Source organism: Pelobates fuscus, chromosome 6, assembly GCF_036172605.1.
Source record: "Pelobates fuscus isolate aPelFus1 chromosome 6, aPelFus1.pri, whole genome shotgun sequence".
Taxonomy (NCBI): Eukaryota; Metazoa; Chordata; class Amphibia; order Anura; family Pelobatidae; genus Pelobates; species Pelobates fuscus.
In genome coordinates, this window is record NC_086322.1 from 253,165,371 (window position 1) to 253,186,228 (window position 20,858).

At 38.9% G+C, this 20,858-nt stretch overlaps 1 protein-coding gene across 3 annotated transcripts in view; it reads left to right on the forward strand.

Annotated features, from left to right (window-relative positions):
* The window catches only part of STAT3 (signal transducer and activator of transcription 3), a 64,839-nt gene extending 44,429 nt beyond the window's left edge, over positions 1-20,410 (forward strand). For 2 of the 3 annotated variants that reach the window (XM_063458944.1, XM_063458945.1), the window contains exons 12-24: positions 324-353; positions 1,604-1,697; positions 4,901-4,948; positions 5,623-5,706; positions 6,738-6,836; positions 7,434-7,569; positions 9,318-9,370; positions 14,385-14,479; positions 15,345-15,484; positions 15,740-15,955; positions 16,780-16,822; positions 18,076-18,182; positions 18,588-20,410. In XM_063458944.1, coding sequence (XP_063315014.1) covers positions 324-353; positions 1,604-1,697; positions 4,901-4,948; positions 5,623-5,706; positions 6,738-6,836; positions 7,434-7,569; positions 9,318-9,370; positions 14,385-14,479; positions 15,345-15,484; positions 15,740-15,955; positions 16,780-16,822; positions 18,076-18,182; positions 18,588-18,643 — 1,201 coding nt within the window. In that variant the 3' untranslated portion in view covers positions 18,644-20,410. The remainder of the gene's footprint in view (positions 1-323; positions 354-1,603; positions 1,698-4,900; positions 4,949-5,622; positions 5,707-6,737; positions 6,837-7,433; positions 7,570-9,317; positions 9,371-14,384; positions 14,480-15,344; positions 15,485-15,739; positions 15,956-16,779; positions 16,823-18,075; positions 18,183-18,587) is intronic. The other variant, XM_063458946.1, reaches the window with a different exon arrangement.
* The last annotated feature ends 448 nt before the right edge of the window (positions 20,411-20,858 follow it).

Here is a 20,858-nt window from a genome sequence, read left to right on the forward strand (position 1 = left end):
TCTACTGGATCCATTTGATAAGCAAGATTAGATCAAACATGTAAACTAAGACATTTTTTTATTTAATTTTTTTTGTTTTGTTTTTAAACACAAAAATGGTGATTTATAACGGAGCATCACAAAGTATTCCTGGTAGATTGAGAAAAGGCTTGTGATGCATTTATTATGTTGCAACCTTTTCTCTTAGAATTCAAGTTTTAGTTTTTTTTCCTGAAGGTTTAATGAGTTTAATTTACTTGTCTTTTGTATTATTGTTGTTTATCGTTAATACGTGCCCAGTTGACAAACCGCATCACGTAAACTGTCATGTTTCTATTTTGTAGGGATTCGGGTGATGTTGCAGCTTTGCGAGGGTAAGTGGATTTATTAGACATTTCAGAAACCTAATTGACATTCTTGGCTGTCTATTGAGAGAAAAAAACGTAATGTTTTGTTCGTGTATTGTTTAAAATGCCTCCGGTTTGCCAGTTATGTCTCCATAAACATGCATCTTGAAATAGCCTCATTTTATTAAAAGTAAACCTGTCTGTGCAAGCTGTCCTTTCAAAGTTTGTATTTGGTTTATTTTTCTACAGATTCAAATTAAAATACAATATCACAGGTAGTAACCCCTATTTCTCAAAGTAAATCACGCCGAATGAAAGAAGATTTTAAGAATGACGAGCAAGAATATAATTATAATATAAAGGACTGGATTCTATTTTATTATTGCTATTATTGTATATATTTAATTGCAATGAGGTATTGCTTGGAAATAGTTTGTCAGTAAAGTTCAGAGCTAATGCAGAAAGCCAAAGGTTCCATAATTCTTTTTTTATTTTAAATTCTTTATTTTTGCAGGTGATGCTCAATTACACGTTTGCAATACGAATACAATAAGAAGTTAAGCAGTGCCGCACACATCAGCCATAGTACAGTTATTTACAGTCATGTGAAAGACTCATTAGGACGTCACATTAATAATTAGACGTGCTGGCATATATATGTCTGATTAAACAAGACGCTTGAGTAAATCCTGAGATGTGTAGGTCAGATAAATCCCCTAACCATGGGGGGTAATAGGGGGAGGGGAAGTAAACTGGTTCCCTTTCTGGAACTTAAAACAGGTAGGAAGTAGAAGTTACTTAGAGTGGGGATATTGGGAGGAGAGACTGAGAAGAAATAGGGAACTAGAACTTGGTCTTTTAGGTCACTGAGTCCTGTCCCCTTCTCTGGGTGAAGGGAGGGATGTTTCCCACATCCCATGTACTTGTGGTGGCTCTTTCCCTGCATTCCAATGGGTTTTCTCGCCCCATCCCGATCGCTGTCCAAAATTCTTGTTATTCTAGTCGCTTAGTAATGATCATATTTGGAAAGAAAAAGCAAAGATGGATGCATTCCATGGTCTTCCAGATAAGTTGTATGTACACTATAATGTTGGTATTACATTGCATATTTTTGTTTCCATTTCCTGGTATGTCTCTCAACCTATTTTATATGGTAGAGTATCTAAATTCACGAGTATTTCGTTTTCATAGCTGTTTTAATCTGTGCCTTAGTTATACATTGCAGGAAGTATAATTTGTGTTTTTCCTCTCCAATTGCTTTCCCGGTCTTTCTACAGATCACGGAAGTTCAATATACTTGGGACAAACACCAAAGTGATGAACATGGAGGAGTCAAATAACGGGAGCTTGTCGGCAGAATTCAAGCATTTGGTAAGGAAAAATGAGTTTTAGTATGAGTCCGCTATATCTACATCCAGTACTTTATGCACTTTGAGTAGCACTGTCATTCATAAATATAGGAGATATATATACCTCCTATATTTATATATACATACACAAGATCCAGCACACTCACTTACCCACTAAACATCAACTTCAAAGCTGTCAGATTTAATAATATCTGATCTGTAAATATTAAAGTAGCTGTTTAGTGGATAAGTGACTGCGCTGGACCTTGTGCATTGTATAAATTGGCCCCCAGCAGCACCCCATTTATGCATGTTCAGGTGAGTGCAGCCCCCTGGTTTTGTGTGTGTGTGTGTGTGTGTATGTGTGTATGTGTGTATGTGTGTATGTATGTATGTGTGTATGTATGTATGTATGTATGTATGTATGTATGTATGTATGTATGTATGTATGTATGTATGTATGTATGTATGTATGTATGTATGTAATTTTCTTTTTTTCAATGTTTTTGTTTTTTCCTTCGCTTATGTTTTTTTATTTTATTTTATTACCATAAAGGGTTAAGAGACGCTTAAGAGAGGGTTAGTTTGCTTTCCTTCTCTGTTGTTAACCCTGCATTATCTTCCAGGTCATGGTCCAATCCCATTTTATTTTATAGAGCAGTACAGATGTACCACGGTTGCTTGTGCCAATGAGAGTAGGGAAACCATGGAGGGAGTATGTGCTGAAGGGGGGATATAGAAGGGGGGATAGTGTTCCCAGCCAGCTTTGGCTTGACATAACATTACCGTATATACTAGAGTATAAGCCGACCCGAATATAAGCCGAGGCCCCTAATTTTATCCCAAAAAACTGGGAAAACTTATTGACTCGAGTATAAGACTAGGGTGGGAAATGCAGCAGCTACTGGTAAATTTCTAAATAAAATTAGATCCTAAAAAAAATATATTAATTGAATATTTATTTACAGTGTGTGTATAATGAATGCAGTGTGTGCGTATGTGTGTGTGTATGAGTGCAGCGTGTGTGTATGAATGCAGTGTGTGTGTGCATGAATGCAGTGTGTGAATGCAGTGTGTGCAGGGCCGGTGCAAGGATATTTGCCGCCATAGGCAAAAAAAATGTTGCCGCCCCCTCCCCCCCCATATGTCCTGACTTCCCCTCCTCCTCCCTCAGTGGTCCTTACCTCCCCACCCCCGTGTTCCTTCACTCCCCCCCCCAGTGGTCCTGACTCACCCCTCCCCCAGTGGTCCTTACCCTCCCCTCCCCTTGTGGTCCTTACTTCCCCCTCCCCTCCCATAGTGGTCCTTACTTCCCCCTCCCCTCCCATAGTGGTCCTTATCCCACCCCCTCCCTCTCATAGTGGTCCTTATCCCACCCCCTCCCTCCCATAGTGTTCCTTATCCCCCCCATCCCTCCCATAGTGGTCCATATACCCCCCCCCCCCTCCCTCCCATAATGGTCCTTATACCCCCCTCCCTCCCATAGTGGTCCTTATCCCACCCCCTCCCATAGTGGTCCTTATACCCCCCCTCCCTCCCATAGTGGTCCTTATACCCCCCTCCCTCCAATAGTGGTCCTTATACCCCCCCCTCCCTCCCATTGTGGTCCTTATCCCCCCTCCCTCCCATAGTGGTCCTTATACCCCCCTCCCTCCCATAGTGGTCCTTATACCCCCCTCCCTCCCATAGTGGTCCTTATACCCCCCCCCTCCCTCCCATAGTGGTCCTTATACCCCCCTCCCTCCCATAGTGGTCCTTATACCCCCCCTCCCATAGTGGTCCTTATACCCCCCTCCCTCCCATAGTGGTCCTTATCCCACCCCCTCCCATAGTGGTCCTTATACCCCCCCTCCCTCCCATAGTGGTCCTTATACCCCCCTCCCTCCAATAGTGGTCCTTATACCCCCCCCCTCCCTCCCATTGTGGTCCTTATCCCCCCTCCCTCCCATAGTGGTCCTTATCCCCCCTCCCTCCCATAGTGGTCCTTATACCCCCCTCCCTCCCATAGTGGTCCTTATACCCCCCTCCCTCCCATAGTGGTCCTTATACCCCCCTCCCTCCCATAGTGGTCCTTATACCCCCCCCTCCCTCCCATAGTGGTCCTTATACCCCCCCTCCCTCCCATAGTGGTCCTTATACCCCCCCTCCCATAGTGGTCCTTATACCCCCCCTCCCTCCCATAGCGGTCCTTATACCCCCCTCCCTCCCATAGTGGTCCTTAACCCACCCCCTCCCTCCCATAGTGGTCCTTAACCCACCCCCTCCCTCCCATAGTGGTCCTTAACCCACCCCCTCCCTCCCATAGTGGTCCTTATACCCCCCCCCCCCCCCCTCCCATAGTGGTCCTTATACCCCTTTTTTTTTTTTATTTTATTTCTTTTTTTTTCGTCCCCCCTCCCTGCTTGATATATGGCAGGGAGGGGGGCTCTCCTTCCCTGGTGGTCCAGTGGCAGTTCAGTGGGGGGGGAGGGGGGCTGGCAGAGCTGTAACTTACCTGTTCTGCAGCTCCTGTCAGCTCTCTCCTCCTCTGCGCCGTCCGTTCTGCTCTTCTGTCAGCTCACAGTGTAAATCTCGCGAGAGCCGCGGCTCTCGCGAGACTTACACTGGGAGCTGACCGAGGTGCTGAACGGACGGCGCGGAGGAGGAGAGAGCTGACAGGAGCTGCAGGAAAGGTAAGTACAGCTCTGCCAGCCCCCCTCTCCCCCCAGTCTGTATTATGGCAATGCAAATTGCCATAATACAGACTATGACTCGAGTATAAGCCGAGTTGGGGTTTTTCAGCCCAAAAAATGGGCTGAAAAACTCGGCTTATACTCGAGTATATACGGTAGTTAAATACTTACTATTTGCTCTAGGTCTTGTACAAATTGATCTGATTCATGTTGGGGAGAATGAGTAGTTATATGAACATGTTTTTTGTTGCATAAACTTTATTTATTTTTCATTTTAACACGGCTGTCTTAACTGCTGATTTCGGCTGATCTAGAAAATTCATTATAACATGATTGAGTGTGTAATTATATTCTGTGGTGTGAATGTCTTTTTAAATTTCTTTTTGTGTGATGTTTATTTTGTATCCCTAATCAGCAATGTACTAGTTCTGCTCTTACCAGTCATCACTGGATCTACTGAAGAATGGAAATCTGAAAAACACTGTATTTTTTGCTTTTCATGTTTAGTTTAATTCTTTATTTTTACAATTGCTCTATGCTTTTTGTTTTGCAGACATTGAGAGAGCAGCGATGCGGCAATGGCGGAAGAGCGAACTGTGATGTAGGTTTTCGATGGTTAACCTTCAGAATCATTTAACCGCAGGCATAATGCAAAGCTTAGATAGTAACTTTTGGTTCTGGGTAGAGGCATGTTACTCTGTAAATCTCTGTAACCAATGCAAAACATGGAATCATAATGCATTATTTTCAGTTCCCATCCTTACCTAGAATGCCTTACTGCAGTTCATGCTTATATAAGTAAGCCTAGCCACACCTCCTCTGACTCTCACTCTCACACACTACGTGGGAAAAAAATGGCTAGGGCTGTATAAACAAAGTTATTTAACCTAAATTGAAGAAAATAGATCAATGAGACTGCAGTTGCATGATACGCTTCTGATACACCAAAACTGCTTCATTAAAGTTAATTAGGTGCCTATAGTACCCCTTTGAAAGGGATACTCCAGAGTAGAGTGTAAAAATCTAGCTAGTTTTCAAAAGTCAAGCAAACCTATTCAATTTTGAAGTACATATGTTGGAACTGCTTTTAAGCAAGCCCAAACTAAGAAATAGTTGCAAGTATTAAGCCAGTCCCTTGGTAGAAGAGTGGAGCAAATATTTAACTCTGTGGTCAGCCAGGAGCATAGGTTATATTGTTTAAAGTATCCTTTTAAATATTTTCACAGTTTTGTGGTTCCGCCAACCCATATAGATATATCATTTATTTTTTTCCAGGCATCACTTATTGTCACAGAAGAGCTTCATCTAATAACCTTTGAGACGGAGGTTTATCATCAGGGCTTGAAAATTGACCTGGAGGTAATTGCATTTTTGTATTAAGGTTTTGTATTAAGAATTCTGCAAAAGTCCTTCTTCTGCATCGGTAAGCAGAGTATCAGCATCTAATGGATGCTTCCTGCAAATGTACATAGCGTTTCCTCTCCACCACAGTCTGTCTGATTTCCTAGCAGGGGCTGACCTCTGTTTTGTATTTATTGTAAATTATGTTTTCTTTTTTTCCTTTTTGGTTTTTTTTTTTTTTTGTTCTCTGGGTGAAATTGTACATTAAAAGTTGTTAATCTCCATCACACACAGTTACTGTGTTTATATTCAAATTTACAGCAACATAGGATTAGTTAATAGTATGTAGGTAAAGATGGTAACACTTTATCAAAACAAGGCTTCTTGGAATAATTTAACATTTTAGGGAGTCTAAACAGTTAGGTTTTCTTTCAACATGGTCTTTTTCTCTGAATTAAAGTTAGTGTGCTTTTGGATTAACCCCTTAAGGACACGTGATATGTGTGACATGTCATGATTCCCTTTTATTCCAGAAGTTTGATCCTCAAGGGGTTAAAGGATGTGTGAAACTTGTGTTGTACAATAAACCCATTTTGTGATTGTATCTCTTTAAGAACCATAACCACAACAGCTTACTGCAATGGTTGTGATGCCATGAGAGCCCTGGCACCACCCCTGTACCATTCCCTTCCTCTATCATTTCTAGAGAGACGCAGTTTTCCAAGCATTGCAGGGCTTGGCTCAGGAGAGCTAACAGAAATTCCTGAATAAGAACTTTTGGCTCTCTAGCAATAGTGCGAATATGGGGTGGCGCCAGCAGACAAACGGTAAGGAGTCAAGCCATTCTAAAATGGTTTGACTTCTTACAATGGTGGAGACACAAGGACACTACTGGAGCCATAACAATAACCACTACAGCATGCAGTAGTAGTTATGGTGCTTGAAGTGTTCCTTTTATGTATTCACTTTTTTTTTTTTCTTCTTCTTCTTCTTCGTATGGGGGGGTATGATAGATGTTCAAGCTGTTTTTTGTTTTTGCTTGCATACAGACCCATTCACTGCCAGTTGTCGTGATATCCAATATCTGCCAGATGCCAAATGCCTGGGCGTCCATTCTTTGGTACAATATGCTGACAAACAACCCAAAGGTGAGATACATTTAATGCTCTATTTAGCACATTCCGATTTAATGAAATAAGGATGTTATTTATGATGATCGATAATACAGTGCTTTCACTGACCTGAATTGTCTGTAGACAACCATATAGGTTTCTGACAGTTTCATGAAACCAAAAAGTACATTTTAATGTTATTTTCTATGTATTTAAGACCATTTGTTTGTGTGACACTCTTTTCATAACTGTCAGGTTAGTTAGGGAAATAAGGAACGGTATGAACAATATAGGGCAACAACAAATTTGGTAGAATGTACGCCCACCTAAGCCCTAGAATAAGTCAGAGAAAGCCCAATCAAGTTTGACCTCTTCGTTATTGAGGAGAATAATTGTGTCCATAATTACTTACTCCATATATTGACTTTTGCAGAAATCAGGAGTACTCCATCCTTTTTCGAATGTGAAGTGGAATTCCTGGATTACTATTCAATAAAACAGATTTTTCTCTCATTTACATAAAGTGGATTGAGTAGATGGAGGAACTAGTTAACGTCTTGTTAGATTGCACTTCCATTGTGATATCTAAGTATCTTTTTTCCTATTTATTTATTTATTTATTTTTCTGCTCAGAATGTCAACTTTTTTACAAAACCACCCATTGGGACGTGGGACCAGGTGGCAGAGGTCTTAAGCTGGCAGTTCTCATCAACCACCAAACGAGGCCTTAGCATTGAACAGCTAACCACGTTGGCAGAGAAACTTTTGGGTGTGTAAATAAAATTATATTTTTGACTTTGCGTGACATACAGAAGTATGTTTAGGACTAAATCAGTAACTTAACGTGAACACTTGAGATTTGTAGACATTTATTTAAAAGATTTCACATACAGTTTGTTTAATAGAAACAAACACAAAAAGGTGGCTGTTGAGTTATGATATAATCTTGTGATTTATGATATAATCTTGTGACAGTTCCTTTTTAAGTATATTGCACAACTACTTTGAAACAGTAACTGAATAAAATTTGATATAAATCAGGAAATGACTTGCTGCTGGTTGCAGTCTTAGAATTAACCAGAGTCTCTAGCATTGTTTGCAAGTACTTACTGTGATTATTTGCCCTGCCCTTTGCCTGTCTTTATGTAGTGTTTTACCAATTGTATTTTTATACATTTACTCATGGACTCTGCATCACTCATTTCAATTTGAGTTTGGATAATGCTCTAGCTAAAACACATAGCTGGAAGATCCTTTCACCTAGGGAGCCCACAACATAGGCGCCATTGGATTATGGCCCCCAATTCACATTTTACACTACCCCTTCATGATGGGACTGCTAAACTGAATTACCTCTCCAATTACATGTCTATTTTTTTTTTATCTGTGGGGTGAGAAAAGACAACGCTTTATTAATGCGCTTTTCCAGAGCCCAAAATCCAAATGTGACCTACATCTCCATGTAAATATACACGTAAATGAAATTATACAACAATAAAGACGTACATATTCTGAAAATGTTTTGACTGGTATTAGAGAGTAACCATTAATCGCCCAATACATGGTGAGACATAAAATAGATATAATTAGATATTGCTATCAATCCCATATATGTGGATATTTCTACCCTGGAACCAATCTGTCCATATGTAATCGCATAAAGACTTGAGATTGATAACAAACATACTAGTAGGAGAGGGCTTTAAAGAAGTCCCTTATAAGTTGAACTCCTTAAGGTGACTTGTGCTTGACATCATAACAATTAGTTATCCTAAAATGTGGTTTGATAGTTGGTTGTTACCACACTGATTAGGGGAGCATTAAAGTATATGGGACATTTGTGTAAATCTGTTTTAATTCTAAGCTATTAAACTCTACATACATAATTGCTAGAGTTAAAATCTACTTGTCAGTAACTACTAAGGCTTGTTGGGCTATAGTACTGAATTTAGGGCTACATGGACCTAGAGCTGAAAATTGAATGAGCTTAATCCATAGAAGGTTTCAATCCCGCAAGTTACTAGTTTGGTGCCCCCTCTTTATACTTATGGTTCTAATGCCGTTTTATAATCCCGAGTCAACCACATAAGGTCAACGTATGGTTAATTCTGCTCTGAGCCTGACCAGAGAAGCTGAATTTAATTTTCCATTCCATTGTACTAGTGTATATATAAACTACTGGCCACTACTGATATTATTCATCCTAGTTAGTCTTTTTCCATAAGGACCCACTTGGACTAATAAAAAGAATAAGCCACAGTCTATACTAATTAAAATTTTCCCAGGTTATATGTATTGTTTGATATATTTCCTTTATTACTTTTATTAGGATTCATCTTTTTATTATTTTTTATTTTTAAATAAATATTTAGTGGTACACGTTAATGAACAGTGAAAAATAGTCAAAATGTCAGTTGTTAAATTATTTAAATACAACTGTGCTTTGCTCACCAAATAATTTTTAGGTATGTATTATTGATGATTTCGCTCCCCCCTTACTCTTTCCATTTTCTTCAGGTCCTGGAGTTAACTATTCGGGCTGTCAAATAACATGGGCCAAGTTCTGCAAGGTAATTTAACTATTATTTTGAAAATGTATAGGTTTGATGTAGTGAATTGACATCCCCAGAAAGTGGCTTTGTAAACGACCTCCTTGCTATAGCATTTTGTTGCAGTCTGCAGTTCGTACTGAGGTTCTTGTAGAAGTGTTATACTGACCTCTACATGGAATTGGAGTCCACAATAGGCTTTTTCTTGTATTTTAATTTATTTATAGATCTTGTTTGCCATTTCTTCTCATCCCACAATATTCGATTCAGCCAAGGCCATAAATAATGCATAGTATGTTGGTTTTAAGTTCTCTAGATAATAGAAATACCTTTAATGTTTTGACCATCACTGAACAGAACAAATCACAGCCAATGCATTTAAAAGGCATTTACTCACATTACCTTTTTCTTGGTGTAATTTTGTAATGGGCTCTACAGGCTTAATATTTTTAGCTCCAGTTTGACAGTTTTCTAAATGTTTAATTTCCAGAAATAATAAGCACTGCAAGCACATAATCACTATATCCCTATGTACCATGGTAAGATGTTAAACCATTTGAGCACCGCTTGACAACTTTTATCTGTGTGCCTCTGGGCATTAGCCACATCCAGTCTTCTCCAGTAGGAGAAGCCAAATTCCCTGTAGAGCAAAGCAACACCGTGCTCATTGGCTGAGAGCGCTCAGCTGACCGCTTACACCAGTGGACGTGGTTCTGCATTGACCATGCTTGCTCTAAAAAGGCAACCTGCTGCAGGACAAGACTTGATATGGTACAAGTATGCAGTGAGACCCAGGTAATTTGTCAAGTCATGTTAAATTGGGTTGATCGCCTAGATGGGATGGTGCCACTGAACCCCTGGCACCATAGCCACTACACCGGACATTTCTGGTTATGGTGCACAGTGGTGGAACGTATGCCCGGGTGGTGATGCGTTCCACCAAAGTTCTGGGTGCGCATGCGCGAGCCGGAACTTCCGCAAAACAGTCGAGTGCAGAACGTTGTTCTGTTCCCTCTGGCAACAGGAAGCTTGTCAGAAGGGTTCCCCATGTCACCAACCCTCCCCCTCCCCCACGGCTTAGAGGTTTTTAAGGTAAGATTAGCTGATCTTTGCTTTGAAAATCTGTTCTGATTAAAATTTCAAGTTGTGGATGGAATGGTTTTGCAGAACGTGGACTGTATGTGCAAAATGGGCTGTTGTACACCGTGGAATGCCTTTGCTATACAAGGCTTTCTCTTATTGTATCTGTGCTACTCCCCTTAATATGGTTCTGGGGTTTAGAAATATGACCATGGTGCTGCAATTTCTTGGGTAAAATTAAGCAATCATTCCTTGAAAAAAAATTAAGCAATCATTCCTATATTTGAATTCTTATAGAGAGTCAAATAGTGTATCAACTGCTCTGCCTGAGATGTTCCGCAGAGACGGAAGAGAAGCGTCCTTCGATTACTTTTAATGTCTGGCGAATGTTAATCTACCTCTTAAGACATGTGTGGAGTTGGTTCCCACCTGATGTACTGAGAAGGTTTATTAGGAATGAATCGGCCATGGGGCAGGACAAATCTGCTAAACTTTAATGAGGGTTATCTGTTCCTCAAATCTCATGTCTGTCTTATATGCAGAAATGGGAACACTCTGTGTAACGAGCCTTTCTTGCCCGGCATTTAATGTTTACCATCAAATGGGTAAATGTTCACCCCCAGGTACACCACTGGGAATCCATAAAATTCTGTAGACGTAGCTGCTTTAAAAACTGTCGTCAAAAAGGCTGAGACCACTTGCAGACAATCTTTCCAGACTGCTGGGTTTCGGTATGGGTCTTTGCTGGCAGGTGCAGCGGTGTCCAAAACTTATAACTTTGTTTACAATCGTTAATGGAGGTTATTTAAGTTTCCTCATAAGCAGCTCGTCAGTTTCCTGTTTTATTTGATACTTTATATGGATTTGACTAATAAAATTTGACAATGACGGCCAAGATCATGGGTTGATCTGCTGTTTTCTTTATATCTTGGTGGCTTAAGCTTGGGCGACAGATCAGCGTCCTTTTCACAGAAACAGTGTTCCTGTTGGATTAAAGAAGTTTGAGATGTGGTTCTGTGAACCACGAAGTTCGTTGGGTTCCTCAGGAATCTCCTGGTTATCAAACTCTGGTCATTCCTTTAAACCGGTTATGAATTTTAATTAATTGGTTCAGAATCAAAACTTCTGCTTCTGTAACTCTGATTTTGCAGAAAGGAATTTCATGGTGTATATAGATCACAGAGATATATTCCCAAATATCCCTATTGGGGCCCTTCAAGGTTTTCTGAAAATACTCCATAAGTGGATTGAAGAGCTTTCATTGCTCTTCAAAACACTCCCATAACAGCATATTTTAGAGAATGAGGCATTCCCTACTTGGGAGTTTGGCTACTTATTGCTAATCGGGACAGTTGCCCTTTAAGTATGTTCAGGTAGCTAGCAGAGCACTACAGCAACACTGTTGCATATGGAGACTATAATGTATTATCTTCTCCAGGAAACATAATTTTTTTTTTTTTTGAGGTTCGTGTTAACCTTAAAACGTTGGAAAGGTCCGATTACTAATAAAGCGAAAATTGCTCCATAAGAACAGGAAATGAGATTGCTGGGATGTCTGACATCTTCAATTTCTGTGGTCAACTGGGCAAAATCTCTATTTGGCCGCTACAGTGGAAAATTCTCTCCTGGGTCAAAGTGTGGAAATCTTGGATTTCTGTCTCCTAGACGCTCTTCAAAAAAGCGGAAGATCGGCTAAACTGATGGACAACGTCAAGTTTTTTTCCGACAAGTCTGTCCTTTTTGCCTATAGAGGGAGTAATTTTCACCACTGAATGCATCCAACACAGGCTGGATCTTGGTCCTAAAAAAAATAGTTCACTAAATTTAGCGCTCTTAAGGCAGTTCTTCATTCCCTTCACCGATTCAGATCTTGATTAATTGAGGGACCTATAACAATGCGGTCAGACCACGACACTGTTTCCCTCACACAAACACAGGCATTCCACTCATCACAATTTCATCACCTACAACCTCAGCACAAGAAATTGGGATCAAGAGTAATGGTCTATAGATCTGATCATGTTCACGGTCTATGGAGAGATTTGGAGTGCCCGGATAGACCTTATGGCAAAGAGGGAGGACCTGAAGAATCTCAGGTTTGCCTCTCTATACAGGATAGATGGTTTACGTTGAATAGTTGGTCTATGTATCTAAGGGTATTTTTCCGGGCTTAAATTTTTTTCTCTTATAGACTGTTCCCAAGATTTCTTTAAAAGAGGTGAACGGACTGAGCAGTGGTTCTGCCAATTTTCCGTACTGGCCACACACACGAGACAGCTTTCGGCCTTTGTGGAGATAACTTTCAAGTTTGAGGATCTTCCGATCTCAAACACTTTTTTGGAAGACAGGATATCCTGCTGGAAGTGTTGAATAGGTTCTTATTGACAGTAGGGCAACTGCATGGTGGATTCTTCATCTCCTGAGTCTTCATGAGTCAGAGTCCACTTGTAGCGTATAATCTTCTAGTCGTTATGCCTCTAACTTTTACATGAGGATTTGGGTAGAGTTTCTACATTGTTGTCATTGTCTTCTAGTTAATTTGTCCAGTTGGTTCAAATTTACACTTCCTGCAGGAGGTTTCTACAGGTTGGGCGTTTCCACGTTAAGACCAAATTGTATTCCTTTTCTGAGTTCTTTCTGAGAAGGGTTTGGTCTTCGTATATACTGGGTAGAAGTTTCTTTAAAGCAATAGGCTTCTTAGGCCATCCAGGAAGTTCTGTTTCCCTCCTGGGATCTTTCTTCAGTCTTTCAGGTCCCCTTTTACTTTGCAGGTGGTTCCTTTTAATATGCTATAGTTTAACCAGCATTCTTAATGGCCATTACCTCTGCCAAGAGAGTAAGCGCGCTTCAGGATATAGCTTTTTCAGGGTGAAAGTTGTGTTTCATCCTAAAACTTACATTCTTCCAGAGTTATCTTTAAGAGCCGTTAATCAGCTCATCCTTCTATAATTATGCCACCTCCCTACTGCAACTAGATGGCATATTCTAGAGTAAAAAAAAGAAGGCATTTCAGATGTACCTATCAATATCAGCCAAATTCAGAAGATCAGATCACCTGTTGTCAACTTCTAGGAAAGATTTAAGGGGAACGAAGCCTCTCGTAATTCTATTTCTCGTTATTTTGTCAATCATAATGGCCTATGCTTCAGTAGTTTTGATTTGCCAGCGTCTTTCACAGCGCATTCCACAAAGGCAATGGACACTTCATGGGCAGAGAAAAGCTCTTGCTTCGCCTGAAGAAATCAGAATGGCTGCTTCTTGGTCAGCTTTTAGCACCTTAAAAAACATCAGGCATTTTCAGGCTAGATGTACTCTCTGCCTCTAAAATTGCGTTGGGGCGTAGGTACTTCAAAATGTTTAAGCATAAGGTCCACCCGATTGGGAATCTTGCTATATCCCATACGTACTGCTACCATATGTTAGAAAAAAACTGACATTTTTACTCACCGTAAAGTCTTTATTTTTTTTCTTCTTAATATGGTGGCCGTTCAAATCTCCCTGCTTCTAAATTACAATTTTGCTTGCAGTGTGTGGCTTAGGTGTGTATTCTTGCTACGACTGAGGTGGGTTTGCCAGGGGAAGCACTTTATAGGGAAAAGGGGAGGGACTTTTCTTAATCGCTTATCTTGCAGATGCTTGTCCTAATTGGGAAGCACAACCCATACGTACTGCCACCATATAAAAAAAAGAATTTACCGTGAGTAAAAATTTCTGTTTTTAAGATTGTATGCTGTTGTATGTTTTTTTGTTTATTTCAAACTAATATATTGGTTGATTATCCTTTATAGTCCTTAATCATGATGTGTAATCCAAAACTGAAATGCATGTATCACAATCCACCCAGAATGTGTCTCTCTATTAATGGTCATCACTCTCCTTTAAAGGAATATTGTCCATGTGAAATGTTCTGCTGAAAAATAATTATTTGTTCATTGTTGAATGTACCTTGTAACAGGAAAATATGGCTGGCAAAGGGTTCTCCTTCTGGGTTTGGTTGGACAATATCATAGACCTCGTGAAAAAATATATTCTTGCACTTTGGAATGAAGGGTAAGTGTTACTCTTGTTATCAGTTTAAGTAAGACTTAAATAGTTGGGGGGAAAAAAAAACCACACAAACAACCTCAAAATGTTATTACACGTATTGGCAACTTATATGATGATAAAGCCATGCTCTAACAAACCTGCTTCTGTATTTATAAAAACAAGGTGTTTATACTAATATACTAATATACTAACATAGGGCCACATATTTTCATTAAACACAAACTCCACATGGCAGCAATACATAACCCATCTGGTATAGAGTCTTGCAAGCACAAAATATGGCATCACATATCAATAGATCACCCATCTCGCATCCATACATTCTTTCATAATGGTGTAATAATGTTTTGTTCTTCAATGCAAAACAAAGATACTATATTGCTCAGGTTATTACATTTTCTAAACAACATTGCATTATTTATCTATGTGGCCCCACCATTGAGAATTACCGTGCCGCAATCTCCATCACATTTATGCAATCACTGAATTATCTGATGCTTCTCTACATATTGATAAAAAAAACAAAACAAAAAAAAACTACTTTACATTCGTGGTCATACTAGCAAGTAAAGCAGTTCAGGCAAGTTTTATTGAATGCTAATAATTCAACCTTACTGCCATTAAATTATTAGATTGCAAGCTTTGAAGCAATCGCGGTGTACAAAAGGTTTGCTCTGTGTTCCGAGTTCCTTTGTTGTAATGGTTTTGGGTCTTAGAACTGTGCTGTTGCTCTTTTTTTTTTTTTCCGGTTCTGTCAGATTCTGCAAAAGAATAGCAACTCCGGTAAAATATGTATGTGTCTATTTTTTATTTTAGATATGTTCTATATTATTATTTTAAAGTAATTTGTTATTTTTGCTCTTTGCAGGTATATCTTGGGCTTCATAAGCAAAGAACGAGAACGGGCAATTCTCAGTACAAAGCCCCCTGGGACATTCCTGCTGAGGTTCAGTGAGAGCAGCAAGGAGGGTGGGATCACATTTACCTGGGTGGAGAAAGACATCAGTGGTACGTACGATCATTCCTAGGTTCTTCTAAATAGACTAGACCAGGGGTGCTTTAAAGGTAGATCTCCAAATGTTCTAAAACCACAGCTTCCATGATGCTTTGTTATGCTAAAGGCATTCCAAAGGCATGCAAAACAACATGAGGGGATCTACCTTGGGTGCCCCTGTACTAGACCATCATAACTTGGTTGTGGGTACATTTATTTGTTTTAAATTATATCTGTGGGAATAATATTTACTACTTCTTCTCCTATAGGTAAAACACAGATCCAGTCTGTGGAACCATATACAAAACAGCAACTAAACAGCATGTCCTTTGCCGAGATTATTATGGGTTACAAAATTATGGATGCAACAAACATCCTTGTGTCCCCGTTGGTTTACCTGTATCCTGACATTCCCAAAGAAGAAGCTTTTGGAAAGTATTGCCGACCAGAGAGCCAGGAGCATCCAGAGCCCACTGACCCAGGTAGTAGTAGATTTTACGGGTTGACATCTATTAATGCAAAGAGGACAATACCCAATTATCCAATGACCAGCTATAGCATTCAAGGACAACACCTCGTAAACTCACGAATTTTAAAATACATCTGTATTTAGTACAAGCTTTTATAAGATTCAGAGATATGTTTGTTTGTTTTTGTGTGTCTGTGTGTGTGTGTTTGAGATTAGACAAAGACAAAATAAAGCGGTGATCATTTCAAAAGATTTGGCACTCTGGGTTAACATAATCAAAAAGTAATAAAAATGACCCACTTGTGCTCTTCCTTGCTTTCCAGATCAACTTCCTCTTTACAAGTAGGTCTTCAACTTCTAGCCCTACAATTTCAAAATCCCTTTCAAACCTCAACAACAAACACTTACGTGAAGAACCCTGTAGGCATTTTGATGTGTATATGCTTATATTTGCTCTAGCTGAAAAAAAACAAAAAAAAACGTACCTGGTGATTTTGAGTGGTGTTTGTGTCAATACTTTCCAAGATCCAACACCGTTCACTTACAGAAGGTTTTGCTGGGGCAGGTGATCCTGGTTGCCAAATGTTATGTATTAAATAGTTCATTGGTAATGATGCTAAGCTCGAAAAAAGGTTGATGTAATTTCATTGGAAGATACAGCTATATTAGAGTGGTTGTGGTTTTTATTTATGTATTTGTTGTGATCATGTTACTTGTAGATGACATGGGGGAGAGGGGCAAAAAGCTATATAACGTTTAGAATTTTAGTGATCTATTTTGAGACTATGGAAAGTTACTACTGTAAATTACATCTGCAACGTTTTGCTTTTTTTTTTTCAGGCACCGTACCTTATCTCAAGACAAAGTTTATTTGTGTCACTCCGTAAGTATTGCTTCACTCCTTTTTATAGTTCTTTATATTCACCATACAGCTATATGCTGCTGACTGCGCAACGTTTCTAACAAGATCATTCAGGAAGGACCAAATGTATTAATCCGCTAAATGTGCTTAGAATAACCAAAATCAATACAAGTTTGCAATTGTATTCTAGAATTCATTTTATTTCAATTGATTGATCAAATCCCGTTGGGTACCATCCATTGTCCAATTAACTATTTTCACAATCAAATACCATATAAAATGATACGATTTACATGATTATCAAACACAGGGTATTAACCAGATTAACACTCAACAAATCTGTTTAGGCAACTTCACAAAGCTAGAGAGGAAATAATTGAGTATAATTCCCTCCTCTATGGTGTTAATCTATTATTAGCACTATTAAGATAACTTGTAGGGGGAAAAAATTATTATTGCGGTTTCTTCCATTGCATTAGTTGGAGACTATCTACCTGCAAATTTGGTCTAACCCATTTGGTTTCAATCATCATTCCAGATTTTTTTTTTTCATTTATTTTTTTTCATTTGTGGAGAGGTTGAAATCCTGTCTACATTTTCTAATTCGCTCACTGTGTTGTAAAATCCAGATATTGATACATTCAGGCTTTAGTGAATAACCTTGTAAGAACTATATTTAATGGGATACTAGATATAGTTTTTTGTTTTTTTTTAAACTGACTTCTATGTACGTTACCTCTCCCCCTCTCTTTTTAAAAAAAATGTATTTATTTCCCTGAAGCCCAAACATGTTAATAAAATAAAAACCTACCTTAAATCCAGAACCGGGTGAAGCCTGAGCATGTTCATGCCCCGTCCATCGTCACAAAGCATTGCACATTTACCCTTCATGGTCCAATCAAATGATTATTATGGAGAAGCATTTAAATGTCCAGTTCACTTTGTAAAACCTAACCTTCCCCTTGCAAGCGTGCTCCCTTCGCTGCCTGCATTGGTAAAAAGCTCACTATGTCTGCCGCCATTGCACAGTACTCGCTGGTGACAGATCTACATTTTGCACAGATTAAAACTAGGCAACCTGGACTAGAGTTCAGGGCTGCGAAAGACACATGTGCTGGGGGTGTAACTAGCCCCCAACAAAAAAGTGCAATATTTTTTTTTATTTGCATTGTTTCAAGCTGATTCATTTCATCATGACCATTACGAACAGCAGAAGTGGCCATGGACTTTGGAGAAACGGCAGAGAGTCGTGACTGTTTAATTTGTATTAACAGGACAACATGCAGCAGTACATTAGATCTACCAATGTCTCCTCGGACCTTGGACTCTTTGATGCAATTTCCAGGTGAAGGGGCTGAAGCAGGAGCTGCAAACCAGTTTGGTAGGTGCACAATTTACTCTGTCAAAATAGTGTATTGAGAGAGAAGTTATGTACCAGTATGTGCCTGTTTAGATAAGAGAGAGCACATTTAGCAAGAGGTGGAGACGTTTTCAAGAAGATACGAAGTTGAGAAAGCCGCAATGAAACTCATGGAAGGCTCCACTGTAAGACGCTTTATGGTAAAGCACCTGAAAGCAACGGGAGATGGGAACTTATGAGGGACATAGTTGGCCCTTGGTTTTTGCATTATTGATGGAGATTGTATGGTGATGCATGTGAAGTGTAAGCTGTGTCTAGGAATACTAAGACACTGTCACATTGTAAGATCATATTCCACATCTTTAATACATACATGTACATGAAGTGTGTCATACTTAAGCTAATTACTGTTCTTTCAATTCACAGAAACATTAACATTCGATATGGAACTGACGTCTGAATGTGCATCTTCTCCGATGTGACCTGCTTGGTTTTAGGGTTTTTTTTTTTGCCTTTTTATATATACATGTTTTAACTCATCCACCCACAGAAAATCAAGAGACGTAAAATGGAGCCTTTCCTCAATTTAAACAAATTTACATTCAACATTTATACAATCGTGTTTTATATCACTGCGGTTAATTGTTGCCATCAAATAGTTGTCCAGTTAACTGCAGTGCACTGCAAACGGCAAATATTAACACATTACTTTTTTTTTTTTTAAATCAATATTGGTGTGCTCAAACCAATTTCCTGGTATCTGCTCTTATAAATGACACGATTATGATCTCCGCAATCTTTTAAAGCTGTATAATGCTAGGCATGACAAATTTTATTTAAATGTAGATGCAAGCCACATGTATTTTAGAACCGGCCCCAGTGCTTATGGGTTTTCTCTTAACTCCCAATATTCAAATATCAACATGGGCTGGGTTTTTGGAGCCGACTCTTTGAATTGTCAGCACGCTGGGTTTGTTACATAATGTGGCCCACTATCCATTTGTTATGTATAGACCTGATTTTGTGGGTCAAATGCAAAGTGAAGCAGACCCGAGACAGCTCTTTAATGCGTAATCTTGGTGCTGAGAAAAAATGAATAGGTGCCAAGAGTTTTTCAAGGGATGATTTAAAACAGTCCAGCATTTTAAATTAAAGAACGGTATTTAACATTAGCTAAATTTCACGGTGCCACCCTCTTAAAATAGAGAACTATTGTCCAATCCAGTGCTTCACAAGTCAGCATTGAGAGTTTGGGTGCTATGAGCAGGTGCTCAAGGGGAGTGAGGATGAGCACCCTCCCGGTTGTCTCACAGCTGGAACCTGAGAGGGTGCAATCTAAAAAAAACTTATAAAAGTGAAGATTTCTCTTGTAAAAATAAACCCCACTTGGCAACTCCTACAGCACTTCAACAAGTTGACGTGCTTCAGTTGAGTGGAGTGTTTCTTTAAATTGAGAAAAAATGTAATTGAAAAACGTAAATGAAATTGTGATCATTTAAAAAAAAAAAAAAACTTTTCTTCTTTCAGAATGAAAGCATTCAGTAATGGGAAAAAAATGTTTCTTTTTTTAGAAATAGAACGTCATATGCAACGGCAACTTTATCAAACCTTTTTACTGTAACAAACAAAGCTTATTCGCTAAACCTGGGAATTGTGGAGAATTGTCAAATTTTAGGATAATGTAACAGATCTGGAAAAAATAGACAAATTAAAAAAAAAAAAAATTGTTTCCAATTTGTCAGTTTAATCGTTCCGTTGTCAATTCTTCATTATTCCTAGTTTAGTAAATAACCCTGTACATCATCTTATCTTAACGACACAGTATCTGTATATTAATCCCATTCTATAACTATTTATAATTTCTGAAGTCATTGCTATTGTTTATGAGCAATGTTTTTAATGCCATATTAACATTTTTGTGCATGTAATGTGCTTGTCTGTTTTCTGAAATGTTATACGAAAGTAAGAAGAGAGAAAAAAATCTGGTTTGCATCAGATTAAATTTGTCTTTTTTTTTTTTTATATATATATATATATAAATGTACAATGTAAGAAAATACTAAATGAATGTTTGTTTTCTTTCTTTAAACTTGTTTGTTTTTTGTTTGTGTGTAAATTATATACCAGGTAATATTTGTGCGTTAAAGCGACAAACACCTTAAGGGCACACTCTAGGCACCTAGGCATTAAGTGTCATAGCAAAAATATTTTTAAGGAAAAATAAATCAAAATCATTGTTCCTCATCTATCAGCAGGCGTCATCTACTTCTCTATAGTGTGTTGTTCGATATGAAGTCACAGATGGCAGGGTGGGGGATAGGACAGAAATACACTGCAAGTAGAGCAGGCCGTGTGGTACCAAAAGGCATAGTCAGCAGCCATGACGTGATGTTTACCATTTGCTGCCCAGGTGTTCTCTCCTTCTAAAGCAAGGTACTTGGCTTACAACAGTTAATTTCGTGTTGTGCAGTCAGTAACTGAACTGTATGTATTCATCTTAAAATCGGATCTGCTTTTCTCCGGGTTTGTAATGTTATATTTACTTGTCCTCATGTTTCTGGTTTTTTTTTTGTTTTTTTTTAATTGAAATATAAATGAGAGACATACTACAGAGCAGAACCATACAGCTGACCATTACATCACAAGAACAGAAACTAAAATATTTGTGTATACAGGTAAACAACGTCTCTGTTTAAA